This window comes from Helianthus annuus, chromosome 14 (genome assembly GCF_002127325.2).
Source record: "Helianthus annuus cultivar XRQ/B chromosome 14, HanXRQr2.0-SUNRISE, whole genome shotgun sequence".
Classification (NCBI taxonomy): Eukaryota; Viridiplantae; Streptophyta; class Magnoliopsida; order Asterales; family Asteraceae; genus Helianthus; species Helianthus annuus.
This window is the reverse complement of record NC_035446.2, coordinates 1682595-1698638: the sequence shown is the minus strand read 5'-3', so window position 1 is coordinate 1698638 and position 16044 is coordinate 1682595. Positions and strand designations below refer to the sequence as shown.

The following is a 16044-nucleotide window of genomic DNA, read 5'->3' as shown; positions in this document are numbered from 1 at the left end:
AGTGAATATACCTGAGACCACGTCAGGTTCGACCTTTGCTTCAGCAGCGGTCAATTGAAAGGATCTTGCTTTGGCTTTTGCGGCTTCACCTTTTGAGTCTTGCCCTTCTTTCTTTCCCGCCAATTCTGGGCACTCTGATCTTTTGTGACCCGTTCGGTAACAGTTATAACAAACGGTCACTTTTTCCGGGCATGATATAGCCATATGTCTCGTTTTTCGACATATAGGACATGGCTTATCCTTGAAGCGACATTCACCTTTGTGATTCTTGCCACAGATTTTGCAACTTGGCGTACCGCTCTTTGCGTCTGATTTCTTTGACGTTTCATTCGTTCTTGCTTTCTTAGTAGGGCTTGGATTTATATCCTGTGCCCTTCGTTCACCCCGCTCTATGCTCTTCTTCAACTCAATCTCCCTTTCCCGAGCAGCGTTGACAATCTCGGTAAGGGTCTCATACTTTGAAGGGGTTATGAACTCCCTATATTCAGCGCTCAGCATGTTATGGTAGTAATAAACTTTTTGTTCTTCGTTCGTGATCAGATCGTCACAGAACTTCATTTTGTCCATAAACACCCCCGTGATCTTGTCTATGGATTCACCCTTGTGTCTGAGTTGCATGAACTCTTCCTTTATCTTGTTTATAACCGCTTTGGGGCTATGGTGTTTAAGAAACGGCGTCTTAAACTCCTCCCACGTCATGGCCTTAGCCGCTTCGTTTCCAATCTCTTTCTTCTTATTATCCCACCAATCCTTCGCTTGACCTCTTAACTGACCCGTACCATAAGCTACGTAGTCATTTTCATCACAATGTGTTCTCTCGAACACTCCCTCGATATCGCCTATCCATCGCTGACACACGATTGGATCAACTTCCCCATTATAGATAGGCGGTTTACAAGCTATGAATTCCTTGTATGAACAAGGTTTTCGTTCCCCGGGTTTTTCCTTTGCTAGATTTGAATTATCTTCTAGCTTCTTGATTCTTTCTTCTACCACTGATAAAACCGTATTTTGGATTTTATCAATGAAGTTCGACAAGCTGTTTTCGATCGCCTTTCCAACTTCTTCGGCAATCACTATTCTCATCTGTTCGGTGACTCTTGGCACCGCATCTCCGTCACCTCCGCTTGCCATCTTTGATACTGAAATGTTTACATATATTGTTAAACATTTCATTTGTAATACATGTTTTACTTGTTTTGATTTGATCAAGTTCGCAACTTGACTCAATCATTCTTGTCTCATGCTTTTCTCGTGTTTGAGTGTGCTTACACACTCTTGATTCTATTATTCTTGTTTCATGCTTTTCTTGTGTTTGAGTGTGCTTACACACTCTTTTCCATGTATATTCGTTCGTGAATTATTTCTATACTTCTAAATTTTACTTAAGCAATAACTCTTACCGGATGTTGATCAAGCTTGAACCGAACACTTATTGGCAACCTTAAGCTCTGATTACCAACTTGTAAGACCCAGCATATAAAACCAGATTTATATACATAAAAACCTTGCATTAGATGTCAAAATATTGACATAACAAAAACTTTCATCATTTTAATCCATCTAGGCACCACAAACATGTACAATTTTTTACAAAAATCATAACCAAGTCATTAACTACAATTGTTTACATGGTTTTAAAAACAGAAAGTTATATGCGGAAGCGTTTGCTAGAGTGTTCGGTTCGAGTTGACAAGCTTGATCTTCATCCTTCACTTGGGTACCTGAAAGCTATCATGTTTAACAAGCATTAGTAGTATTAACCATGGTAATTCACGAAATTTCATTAGATTCAAAAACTTATTCAAAATAAGAAACAAATTTCATCAAACAGGGCTTCACCGTAATTTACGGCGCCACCGTAATTACGGTGGCTCCTGAACATTTGGGGGTCTACCGTAACACAGTAGAGATCCACCGTAACAGAGTTGCAGGTCACCGTAAATTACGGTACCACCGTAATTTACGGTAGACGCTGCACATAACTCCCTTGATAAAAATGCAGGATTTTGCTGGTTCTTTATGATACAAGACAGCATACTTACACATAATTCATTAGACGGCTGGGCTAGTTCTTCATGTTTGTATTTCGGTCATCACAATACTCAATTATAACTTAATTGGGCATGTAACGAGAGTTAACATTCACTCTAGATTGCAAGATTTCTATTAAATCTTTCGTACTACAATCATGCATTCTAACCAAAGCGTAGCATCTATAATAAGAACAAGGTTTAAAAGTTTATCTATGGTATTCGCTACACGGCCTACGCTTCAAATGATATTCGCACAATACATTAATTCATGCTTCGTGTTTATTTCCAGAACTTATTTGACCCGTTTAGGTGCTGAAATTAGACACCTTACGGATGCTCAATTTTCATGTTTATAACTTGTTTAAGGCAATAGCCGATTTCATGATATAATGGAAATTCTTGATACTCATGCTTTCCTTTCTTTCAAGCAACGCATAAGGCTAATAATAATTATAATGTGATGAAACGGTAAAATTTCATACCTTTTAGAGCACGTCTTTTCCTCGTGAACTCCCCCCGGCTTGTCCGCTAGATGAACCGGACTCCTTGCCTAGAAAATTCAATTTTTATAACATGTTTAGAACTCCTTTTTATGACCATAATCACATAATTATGGGCCATTATCAAATCTGCGTTTTTATCCAAAATTCACATTTGAATCCCCACTTAGGCATTTCTACAAACACCTAGCGGGTCGAATTTTTCCACCTTCATAAACAAGTTCATGACTTTATGATTTGCCATCAAATTTCACTATAATAGCATATTTTGCATACATTTAGTATCAATATCACTGGAATTACTTCTTATAATGAAATTTATACTAGGATTGTAAGTCCCCTTGAGTCTATGGATCGTCACAGAATCGTCTATCTAACCTAGAGTGCGGAATCCTCTAGATCAGATTGTAGCAGAAAACGTGTAGGAAACAGAAACAGCAATTCAATCAAACCGGGTTTTCTATTGATTATCAATCACAAGGAATTACAATCAATCCAAAACCCTAACACTCTCTCAAATTCGTCCAAACCCTAATGTTCTCACGAATTTTGCTCTCACACAACTGTTTTTGCTGATTAACCTTAACCCTAATGTCTAACCTTGTTTATATAACACAAGGTTTACAAGTGGGCTAGGTTTACACTCTTGGGCTGCGAATTGGACAGGCCCAATTCGCCCCCATCACCCAATTCCTTGGGTTTAGTTAGCCCAAACATAACAACTAACTATTACAAAGCTAAACCCGCTAACTGTTTATCGTTTAACTAATTACAAGATATCCAAAGACCAAATCTAAGCTGTTGTCACAAACATGCACCAACAAACTCCCCCTTGACAATAGCTTCATAAAAACTTTGTCTTGAGTCAAAACTTTGTCTTCGATCTTCGTGCAATCGTCAAGTAATCTTGCACTGTCTTTGGTCTTTGGATAGCTTCAGCTTCAACAGCTTCTGTCAGCAACAGACTCCCCCTAAGCTGATGCATCCAATCACCAAATCTTCAACACGTTAGCGTTTGAGTAAACTCCAGTTCAGCATTTGCACAGCAATCTTCAAACTCTTCAATCTTGTCTGCAATATAGAAAGGAGGTTCTACCATGCATCCAAGCAAACTCTCATCTTCACACTTCACTACAACTTCTCAGCAACAAACCGCTTCAATCTGTATACTATAAAACAAACATCTCGAGAAACCATAAGAATTTTTCAACAAGGTTAAATAAATTTTTATTTTTCAAGAGATAGTTAAACTGTATCACAGATTAAGCTTTTTCAACTTATCACCAACACGCAAAACTTTTCGTCCAACACAGAAGAACCTGTCTGATTGAAAATTTTGAACTCACTTACTAACACCGTCTCCCCCTATCAGTAACAATTCCTCCAAGAATAACAGTTTTCCGTACGTTAAGAATTTTAAACAGAAAAAGACACTATTTTTGGATTTTTATATTTTTCTGAAAGCAAGTAAATAACAAAAACAATAAACACTCTATTTTTGTGAGAATCACTGGTAAGAAGATCATATCAGCATAAGCAAACTGTTTCACACAATCATATAATTCTTTATTTTATTTTTCGTGAAAAGCAGTTCAAGACGATTACCAGTATGTTTGTCCACTTAAACAAAATGCATGAACATTTCAAGTACCATTACCATATGATACGTTAAGGTAATTTTATTTTCTGAAATACTAGTGTGTCCCACTTCAGGATATACCCCCGCGATCAAGGTATGCACAAAGATTCATCGTAGTAGGTGAGTATACTGAATTCATACTTTAAGATATCATGACTGTGTCTAGATCTGCATATAATATGTGTTATCATGTTTTGATTTCTTAACTATGAACACCCAAATAAATACAAATCAAATCCTGGAAATATAAACAGCACACTCTATCATGCAAGTATCTTCCCTACCACATATTTCACAAGTCCAATCCAGATTTCTGAAATCTTAACTGGGAATAGGTTGAGGAGAGAACAGAAGAGATCTTTAGTAGAGATGGTATAATATACAAATCAAATGAGATTTTCTCAATTTGATATAGGTTTCTTGGGTTTCTTTCGGGCACTTGAGGGCCTCTTTCGGGTGTATTAGATCTATAGCGCGACAACGAACAGCTAGGTCAGCATGTATCTGGATGCAGCAGAAGCTGTCGTTGCCTAGCACCTCCAGGTCAGCATATATCTGGATGCAGCAGAGGAGGTACACGACTTTGTTCAGAGAAGATTTCAGAATCAGATCAAAATTGTGTGTATCGGGAAATATACAGACATTCAAATAGAAATGAGCTAATTCCAAGTGACTATCTGTCCTGGGGTCATGTACAATTTTAGTTCTAACAGACAGACAGCCAAGATATCCCTAGTTGAAATAACAGTATAAAGACCCAAAACTTCAGATTTTGGCAATCTATCAACGCAAGAATTAAGGTCATTAAACCATACACCACTGATGTGTTCCCCACTCATATTCAGTTCATTTAAGTTTATATCACGTTGGTAAGTTGATTATTTCATGCTTTTGCCTACTGGTACATCATATAATGAAGCTGCTATCACACTTAAGCAATTTATGGTTCAACTTCAGTGTGACAGTCTAACTTGCTGATGTACTATCATTTCTTCTTTTTCACACAGTGAAATCTCATTTTTGATTTTTTATTTTTTTTATGTTTTTGATTTTTATGAAAAGCAGTAAACTATTTACAAAAATTCTTATGAAAAACCAGTTATTCAGGATTCCTCATCCCGTTGAGTTCGACTAAATGTTCAAAGCGAGCCCTGTCAAATGCTTTAGTATAAAGATCTGCCAGGTTATCTTCTGTGTCGACTCAACACTTTGAACTTCAGTCTAAATCAAATAATATATATACATATCAACAATCTCACACCCCCCGTCCTGTGCCTGAAGCAGCCACTATCAACATAAGTTGATAATCCTCCTTAGCAGCTCCTGCACACACTAACTTAAAAATTAGTTAGATTGGGGGACCCAAGCCTTAATGGACTTGGGTCGTCCAAATTCACCAACCACCGGAACATCCATCCAATATCCATTACTCCTAACTGGAGTCTTGGATCTTAGACCTGTTGGAACTTGATTTTGATTTCCATAAGGTCTTTGGTCCTGAAGGTTCCTATATACATTTGGACTATTTGACCTTTGGAAATTTTGATTTCGAAACCTTGAGTTTTGATTCCAAGAAGCTTGATTGTTATAATTTCTAAAGCCATTGTTATAAAAAGTTCGACCACCATTATTTTGGTATCGATTTTGATATTGACATTGACTTCTGAAATTATTAGACTTAAAGTTGTTCATTCTAGGTGAACTGCTTCTAGGTCTCTGATATCTGCCTGGTGGAGATCTAGGCTGAAATCTTTGTTGATTTCTTTGAAAACGTGGAACTTGTGGAGTTCCTGTTCCAGCCTTATCTACACCAATAGCAACATTTTGTGGTTGCTTAGGAACAGATTTCTTTGGAAAATTTGAACCTTTCTCCTCACTATCACCACTCTTCTCTGGTAGTTTCCCTCTTTGTTTGTCACTAAGTTGTGCTTCACTATTTTTGTTAGGACAGCAGCTAGCTACATGTCCCTTTATATGACACCTGAAGCACGATCTCCTTTTCAAAGACTTATTAGCTGGAGTCTCTGAGGTAGTTCCCTTATCAGATGGTGATGATGCCTTGGAAGAATTTTGTTCAGTTTGCTTAATTTCAGATTTTTCTATGTTCTTATTTTTTGCAAACTCTACATTTGATTCTTTTTCAATAACAACAGTTTCATTTTTCATATCACTACCTTGAACAAAATTAATCTTTTTAACAAAAGTGTGATTTTTGCCCTTTGGAGGTGAATTTTTCTTTTTCAAAGATTCCCTGTTATTGTTCTTCTTAGCATCACCACTCTCAGACCCTTCACCTTGACTTGATGTAGATGCGAAACTACTTGGTGCAGTTGACATACAGGCTGCTAGCTCATTTTCATCCGGGAGGAAAGAATAGTCATGACTAAGAGGAGGTGGGACTTCATTATATCCCACACTAGTCTTGTCATTACTCTTCTTTAACCCACCCATCATGTGTTTCATAACAAAAGACGAATCTCTGAATTGACTTAATTTCTGTTCAAGTTCAATGATTTTGAGTTGTGCATCTGACAACTCTTTGCATTTTTCAGAAATCTCTTTTGTTTTCTCAGCCATCATTTCGTGAGCTAAGTCTATTACTTGAAGTTTTTCGTTTAATTTGCATGTTAAGGCTTCGATTTCACTTTCATAACCTTTTGTCTTCTTCAAGTATAGAGATTCATTTCTTTTAGCAAAAAAGTTTGACTCTTTTATACTAGACATCTCACTCACCAGACTTTGATTTTGAGTTGACAACCTGTCAACCTCACCCTGTAGTTCACGACACCTCAAACACACAGAATTAGATTGTACCTCTTTCTCATGAACTTCTGTGGTTTGATCAGCAACAACCTGTTCAGCTTCACTCTCTTTCTCTACTTCAGCATCCACTTTTGCTTCAGCATTCTCCACTTGAGATTCAGCATCACTCACACTAGTTTCAGCCTCATCAACTGGCACTATCTCTGCCATGAAGGCCTGAGTGGCGCATTCATTTCCCTGATATCGCTTTTGTAATGCATCCCACATATCCTTTGAATTTCTGTACTTTGTGAAGGTATGCTTGATGCTATCAGGTAAGGATGACTTTATTGCAGCTAAAGCTCTCTTTTCAGCTTCATACACTTTCTTATCAGCCTCATTCATGTTCACGTAGTCTGTTCTACGTCGTCTGCCCTCAAAATCATGTACTGGGTTTATGTATCCATCTTCAATACATATCCATATTCGTGCATCCTGAGATTTAATGAAGGATTTGAAGTTGTCCTTCCATGTAAGATAATTCTCCACCTTCATCATCTTTGGAGCATTCAAGTTGGTCATGTTCGACATTTTAAACGTTGCAGACTGAGAAAACCGTACAAAATATTTCCGAAAACAGTGGTTACCAAATTACACCTTTAGAATCGTCTCGAAAAGACGAGTCCAATGATATATAATGTCAAAAACCGATTTCGGGATTTTCCAGAGTTTTTTTTTTTTTTTTGGTCCTAAAAATCAACCGAGTCCAACGGTGTAGACGGTTTCGTCAAACGAGCTATGGATCACTTTCTATTCACGAAAACGTTAATTCCTCTATGCGTATCTAGTTACTCCACTCCACCTTTTAATTTTGCTGGCAAACCAACTTAATTTCACCGTGTCTCGCTAATTATGCTGGCAAACCAAGTTAATTTCACCGTGTCACGCTAATTTTGCTGGCAAACCAAGTTAATTTCACCGTGTCACGCTAAATTTGCTGGCAAACCAAGTTAATTTCGCTGGTAGAGGAATTATAAATATGCTAGATTTTTAAATTCGCTGGAATAAATATGCTAGCTGATCAAATTAATTTTGCTGGTTAATTTCTCTAGATAACTTCGCTGGCAAGTCAATTTCGCTGGCACGACGGTTAATTTCACCGATCACCGTAACAATTTCGCTGAGGAAAATTATACGGTTACCAAAGTCGCCTTTGGATTTAATTTCGCCGGTCACCGAAGTTAAATTCGCTGGATCAGATGATTGGGAAATTTAATTTCACCGGTCACTGAGGTTAAATTTGCTGGTCTGTCAGAGTATATATCCGAATTCAGCAAATTTGCTAGAAAATTTTGGAAACTCAATATGTTCGAAATTTCTAAAGATTTTCCAGATTCTTCTAACAGTTTCCTGCAAAATTAAACACCAAATCAGCCAATTTTTTTGAAGAAAACACGAAGAACACGAAGAACACGAAGAACAATCTTCGAATCTTCAAGACTTTCTTGCCAAAATCCTTCAAAAGTCAACCAAACCTGCAATCAGAAACACTTAAACAGCAAAATTAAATATGCAAACAGATCAAACAGGCCAAAAAATTCGAAAATCCCAAGAACAAAACTCAAAATTTTCGAAAATTTTCAAAACAAACCGAAAATCCTCCCTTTTCTGCAGCAACAAATTCTGAACCGAGCCTTCTTCAAGAGCCTAACGCTCTGATACCAATTGTAGGTCCCCTTGAGTCTATGGATCGTCACAGAATCGTCTATCTAACCTAGAGTGCGGAATCCTCTAGATCAGATTGTAGCAGAAAACGTGTAGGAAACAGAAACAGCAATTCAATCAAACCGGGTTTTCTATTGATTATCAATCACAAGGAATTACAATCAATCCAAAACCCTAACACTCTCTCAAATTCGTCCAAACCCTAATGTTCTCACGAATTTTGCTCTCACACAACTGTTTTTGCTGATTAACCTTAACCCTAATGTCTAACCTTGTTTATATAACACAAGGTTTACAAGTGGGCTAGGTTTACACTCTTGGGCTGCGAATTGGACAGGCCCAATTCGCCCCCATCACCCAATTCCTTGGGTTTAGTTAGCCCAAACATAACAACTAACTATTACAAAGCTAAACCCGCTAACTGTTTATCGTTTAACTAATTACAAGATATCCAAAGACCAAATCTAAGCTGTTGTCACAAACATGCACCAACAAGGATTACACTCAAAATCCTAATATTCATCATCAATATACAAAACCCATAACTTAACATCTATGGATTCATGGAATTTTCCTGAATTAGGGCATGATTTCACATATAGTTGTCTAGGTTTTAATCCTAGACACTATATCATCTTTAATCTAACTAATTACTATCATGCATCAACAAAATTTCGGATTTGCTAGATTCATGAGAATTTCAAGTAGTGAATTCTCACAAAATTTTACTTACCTCTTAATCCTCTTGCGATGAGGAACACGATTCTAAGCTCGGATTTCGTTTTGGTTAGGATTTGAGCCCTCAATTTGCAAGAAATTGTGATGTTAGGGTTTTGGAACAATGGGGGTCGCCCCTTTCTCTGCTTCTGTCGACCAGACCACCAATTTGGTGTGTTTGGCTTAGTTTTGTCACAATTAGTAATACAACTTTGGGTTTTGACAAGTTTAGTCCCTTTACTATGATTTTTCTTTAATTTTAATTATTTAACCATAACATGCATTAATTCAAGACTTGGAATTTAACTAGGTTAAATTCCTAGTTGGTAAACTCTTGTTTATCTATTCTTTGAACTTTATAATATACGGGTTTATGTTTTTGGGGTGTTACACCACTGAAGACACGTAACAAGAAGTAAAAATATGTTCAGCTGACTCGTCCGCAGAACTGCACAAGGGGCAGCTCGGATCTCCGTTAAACACATTCCTGTTTCTTAAAGCAAGCTTCGTCGGAATTTTTTCCATTTCCGCTCTCCACAGGTGAATGTTGCACTTATCCGGAACCCAGTCACACCATTCAAAAACAAAGTTGTTGCCCAGGTTCCTGTCCGAATTAATGAGAGACTTGACAGCCTTGACCGAAAACATACCGTCATTACACGGAGACCAAACCCATCTGTCGTCGTTTTCAGTGATTTGCACCGAATCCAGTAGCACACAAAGCTGCTGAAGAGACTCAGACAAACCCGCTGCAGCCACATCCTCTTTCCAGTTCCAAGCTAAAACGACTCCCCCTTCCGAACCAATCAAACGATCAGCAACATAGCACTTCTTGACAGCCTCAAGACGAAACAGATCCGGGAACCTCACCTTGAGCGGTTCGTTAATTAACCAAGTATCCAGCCAAAACGAAATCTCCTTACCGTTCCCTATGACACCTTTTATAAAATTCTTAATCTGAATTAAAAAGAAATGGTATAAACACATGTTGATTCTCCAAACAAGGTTTCTCTAGTTTAGCGACATTTAAAAAATGACCCTTCTACTTATTACTTATACTAAAACAAAATGTAACAATACTCCCTCGTCCCTCCTTTAAGGTTCTTGTCCTCAAGAATCAACACTAAAAGAAGGATATCTGGTCATGAACTCCGTAGCAATTTCCCATGTAGAATCATATAAAGGCAAATCTTTCCACTTAACCAAAAATTTGACCACGGCTCCCTTGCCAACTTCCTACCAAAATTGCTAAAGGCTGCAACACTGGATCATCATAATTAGGCAACTGGATTTGTTGTGTAGGAGGACCATAAGCTTTTTTCAACAAAAATACATAGGATTCAACTGTGACCCCCGTAGGAAGATCTACACAAGCCTCCAAGAACCATCTTTCTTTTTTTACCAAAACTACAGGTGAAGCAAAAGAGCATACACTGTACCGGATAATCCCCATATCTAACATTTCTTGAACCATCTTTTCTATGATATCCTTTTTACCCGTAGGATTTCTATATGCCCTCTGATTAATAGTCACAGATTCGTCAATTAATTAACTGGATCTTATGATTGCAACTTCTGTCAGGAGGTAATGTCATAGAAGTCTGAAATACATCATCATATTCTTGTAATAAAGCCGCTACATCATCATCCTGCTATATATTAGTTAGAGTAGCTTGATGTTGGAAAGACTCTTCTTTATCTAACTGCATACTTAGAAGTTGTACTTGTACCATTGGTCCTTCTTTACAAATCATATAAGATAATTTCTCAACAAAAATTGAGAAACTTCAATGTGATTAGTACCTTTAAATGCAATGACCTTATAATCACCCTTAAACTCCATGGTTAAGTCTTTAAAAGTTCCAAACAATATTATTTAATGACTGCAGCCACTGAACTACAAGAACCAAATCATAACTGTCTATAGGCAATAACAATACATCCGTTTTGAACCAATCCCCTAGCATTAACCATTGGAAATCTTTGCACAATTGAATACATTCCAACTCTTTTCCATTTGCCACAATGACCTTCATTAGTGGTAAGTTCCTTGTGGGACATTGCAACTTAGATGCCAGTCTTAAATGTGATATCCCACATTGGTTGTGAAGGGGAACAAATGCTTCCTTATAAGGGGCTGGATACCTTCACCATCATAACGTGTTTTAAAAAACCTTGAGGGGCAGGCGCTGGGGGCGTGTTGGCTACCAAAGCGGACAATGTCATGGTGCGGTTACACTAGGCTATTACAAATGGTATCAAAGCCAGGGCCGGACCGGTGGTGCCAGGTCCCGTGAGGACGCTGGACCCCTTAAGGGGGTGGATTGTGATATCCCACATCGGTTGTGAAGGGGAACAAAGGCTTCTTTATAAGGGGCTGGATACCTTCACCATCATGACTGTTACACTAAATCTAAAAAGTTGTGGGTAGAACTTGAGTCAATCAGAATTTATATTTGTCTAGTGCCTATTGTACCAATGACTCTCATAGTAGAAAAAGAACATACTCCTAACAATGCATGAATGGAAATATGAGCATCTACACTTGTATTTGTCTAGTGCCTGTTGTACCAATGACTCTCATAGTAGAAAAAGAACATACTCCTAACAATCCATGAATGGAAATATGAGCATCTACACTCATTTCTCTTGGTTCTCCTTATGTATCATCATTTACATCCTCCTCCATAACATCCTCATCTTGATGTATTTCTAGTACATATAAGTGTTTAATCTTACACTTATGAGTCAGGGAATACTTCTCATTACAATAAAAGCATTCCCCCTTTGTCCTTTTTTCTTCTGCCACTTTGGCTGGAACTTTCTTAACATTCTTTGACAACTTATTAGCAGAGGAGTGGGTAAAAGAGATAGTGTATTAACAAAATTTCATATATTTTTATTCTCATATTTGCCCCATATTTTGTAGTAGAACACCATTATTACTACCATTAATACTATGAGTTGTTTACTTAGCTTCTTTATCACCAAACAATGTAGAATAAACCACACTTTGCTTTTTTTTCCATTGCTATAGCATCAATCGTAGATTTAGGTTTAAAAATCTTAACTAAACAACATATTTCTTGTTTTAACCCTCCCACAAATAGACTAGCAGCATATTCATCTGTCAATTTTACCCTATTCAACAATGAATCGAACTCTTTAGTGTAATCTTGAAGTGAACTTGTTTGATTGACATTCTTTAATTCTTCCATTGCATCTTTTGTTAATCTTTCTGAGAATCTGTTAATGACTAATCTGCTATACTCCTCCCATGTAATATCTTACACCTCTCTATCTTGACTATCAAAGTAACCATGATGCCATTCCAAAGCTGCTCCTTCCATATTGATAACCGTATAGTGTACCGGTGTTTTATCCACTACGAAGAAATGATTGCAGTGTATGATCCAACCTTCTACCTCTTCTCCATTGAATTTTGAAAATCCACATGATAAGTGCTTACCAATCTTTGTTCATGATGACCCCCATTTATCTCACTTAATCAATCGAACAAACAAACTTGTTGCTATTTCATTCATTTGAGTTACCAGTGTTGTTAAGCCACTTTGAAGTAATCTGATTACATTCGAATTCTGTTCAAGCATTAACTGTTGGATTTCAATGCATTTATCATTATCTTGAGCTATTTTTTTTTTCTAATCTTTCTACCTCCTGATGTCGAGTACTAGTTGTCATCTTAACGGAATCAACTAAACAATGATTAATCCCTAAATTGAAATGAACTGAAATGAAATTGATCGAAAGAATGATCAATTCCTGTATTAAAGTGAAATTAATTGAGAGAATGGTTAATTTCGATGAATTTGAAACGAACAGAGTTGATTAATCGAATTAATTGTGTAATTTTACGCATTAGGATTTGAATCAAGAGCGACCAGAGGATCGAACGGCTCTGACACCAATATTATGAATAGAATTAAACAGAATCATAAGAGAAGAGAACGCAATTCATTTTCGCAGTAAAAGACTATTACAACCAACTAATAACTACTTATAAAAACATCAACTAGCTAAACACACAAACACCCCTGAACTATACAACATTTACAAAATGACCCTTCTAGATATTACTTATACTAAAACATGTAACAATGTGTAATAAATAAATATACTTAAAGACATGTGTGTGGTACCAATGTTATTATAAGATGAACACAGAGTCCCCGGGGAACAAAGTATATGTCAGTGATAAGAGACTTTAACTAAGTGACTGAAGAAGTAATTTAAGCTAATATCTTGTTTTTGGACTTTGTAAAAGAAATGAAATATTGTATTGTGCTTTTAGATGTCCAAGAGCCCAAGTTAGTATGTATAAAATGGTGAAGCCATAATGGACAATTGGACAGTATGTAATTAGCAACTTGTCCAATCAACAACTATGAAGAAATAATATTAAGATCATAATATAATATATGTCGTTATATTTCTTGATGTGGTCGGACTCCACAGATGAAGAAATGGAAGACCTGGGAAGCAGAAACTACTTCTTTGCAATACGAGTTCACAAATGGTAATTATTTTGTTTCCATTTGTATTTCTTCTCTTAAAATGTATATTTTTAAAAGAAATTTCAGATAAAGTTAAGACATGATTACGAAAGCAGCTGTTACTCATTTTTGTATCTTTCATACACATAGTCTCCAAACTAAAAGGAGCTCACATCACAATAGCCGATAATTTTAGGAATTTATTGTTGGAATTCTATAATCACGAAATTCAGGTGCAGTTTGTTTTTTAAGAGGTAAAATATCTGCAGACTGCGGACCATATTTGTTGACATTAATAGAAAAAGAAACCTCTTCTCTATAGTCTGCAAGAAAAAGGTTGTTCGTTTTTTTAACGTATGTAGACTTCTAAAATAAACTGGTGGTGGTGTACGGACGGTGGTGGTGGTGGTGGTGGGTGGTGGTGGCGTACGTACGGACGGTGGTAGTAGGTTGTCACACCCCAACCGATGGCGGAAACATCAGGGCATGGCACTGAGCGAAACAAATTGTCCATGAGTATCCATAACAACTATTAATTACCGAATATTAAATGTCATGTCCCATACCACAACATATTCAAATAAAACAGTTATTACAAATAATTGTCTCAAAAAACAAGTACTGCTCCGACAACTCAGATTTTAAGCGTGACATAACTAGACCCCTAGCTTGATTCACCAAAGCAGGCAAGCACAGCATCCTAAGCATTCAAACACATGTCACATACGTTAAAATAGAGGTCAATACACGTAGTGTAAAGGTGAGCATACAAGTTTGATAATAATAATAATAATAGAGTTCGAAATAGTTTACGCATAACCAGCATGTAACATGTACAAAGTGAAGGCAAGTAGGTTATCGACGGAGAAATATGCACAAACGTGACTGCGAGTTGTAGAATGCGCAACACATATCCCCACTGGGACACGTGAAGTAAAGCCCTTAACAACCCCTGTCCACCACAGGTGCTGAGTCCAAACTATAGTATTATCGTTGCTAAGGTGTCAGGAAACAATCACTGTGTTAACATAACATACAAGTATTCATCGTTGTTAAGGTTCCTGGTATGTAGCAATTAAGGAAAAGAGATCACCACTGGGTTGCAAAGCCACTGGTATGTGTGAAGTGATGCAGGAAAACTCAAACCTAGCAAATTTGTACAGGGCCACGGCTGTAAGACACAGTCACCTCTATGGGCCTCCCCGGCCTCACGGGTGTAGGCTCGCTACACCCAAATAGATCTATCACTCTTGTGTCCCTCGGTCCTAAGAACGAGGATTAATGGCTTTAAGTGTTGTACCCACCACTCACATGATCTGAACGTCCAAACCCTCCTTAAGCTAACCATACCATATATCAAAATTTTCTAAATAATTGTAACATGTATTTCACCCCCGAAGTTATAAAACTGAAAACAGTTAAGAGAAAAGGGGGAACATGAACTCACAGAAGTGCGTCTCGTGAAACGTCAAACTCCAACTCAATCAACAGCGTGACGACCTACACGTACTAATTTCTATTAGACGGACGGTCGTGCCTTGGCTTAAGGTTTAATGTTTTTGGGAAATAGTTAGACAACTATTTCGTATTTGCAGTTCTAAATTATTTTATATTCGTATTTTCCTTCCCAAGGATGGGGGTAATAATACATGTGTGTTTTATAATTCCGAAAATATATTTTTAAGTCTCACTTGAAAAATATATTTTAATTACTTTGTCTAAAATGCTTTTAATCCCAAAATATATATATTTTTCCCAAAAATATTATATTTTATTCCATAAGTTTTTCCAAAATAATATTTCACCAACATTATACAAATAGGAGTATTTTTCTGAAAAATACATAAGTTACTTTTTTAAAGTTCACGTTGTATACGATACTTATATAACTTAAATATTTATTTTGTGAGAGCGTTGATATTATTTTGGAGTAGTATTTTCATGGTATTTCCAAGTTATATTATTTTTACCCTAAAAATAATATATATCTAGTTCACAAAATAATCACATAATCACACAAGCGTCTTATTATAAAATATATATTCTAAATATATATTTAGCAAGTTTTATTTACGAAAATCCACCTCCGGTACTTGGTGTTTTGTAATAAAAATAATGGCGAAGTTTATTTTTGAAAACAAGTTAAAAATTATATTTGTAAATAATTGTTA

At 36.8% G+C, this 16044-nt stretch overlaps 1 protein-coding gene and 1 long non-coding RNA gene across 5 annotated transcripts in view; one reads left to right on the top strand and one right to left on the bottom strand.

Moving 5' to 3' along the window:
- LOC110907982 (protein MLO) overlaps nt 1–16044 on the top strand; it is a 46915-nt gene that overhangs the window by 13755 nt on the left and 17116 nt on the right. The window contains exons 3-4 of one of the 4 annotated variants that reach the window (XM_035982730.1): nt 4250–4295; nt 13836–13896. The exons of 2 other annotated variants lie outside the window; for them this stretch is intronic. In XM_035982730.1, the coding sequence (XP_035838623.1) occupies nt 13836–13896 (61 nt within the window). In that variant the 5' untranslated portion in view covers nt 4250–4295. The remainder of the gene's footprint in view (nt 1–4249; nt 4296–13835; nt 13897–16044) is intronic. One more of the 4 variants, XM_035982729.1, reaches the window with a different exon arrangement.
- Nucleotides 1493–9500, bottom strand: LOC110907984. Its single transcript, XR_002574078.2, has 3 exons — nt 9376–9500; nt 2519–2586; nt 1493–1731 (listed from the first exon to the last, which is right to left on the bottom strand). It is a non-coding gene; the product is annotated as an uncharacterized LOC110907984 (long non-coding RNA).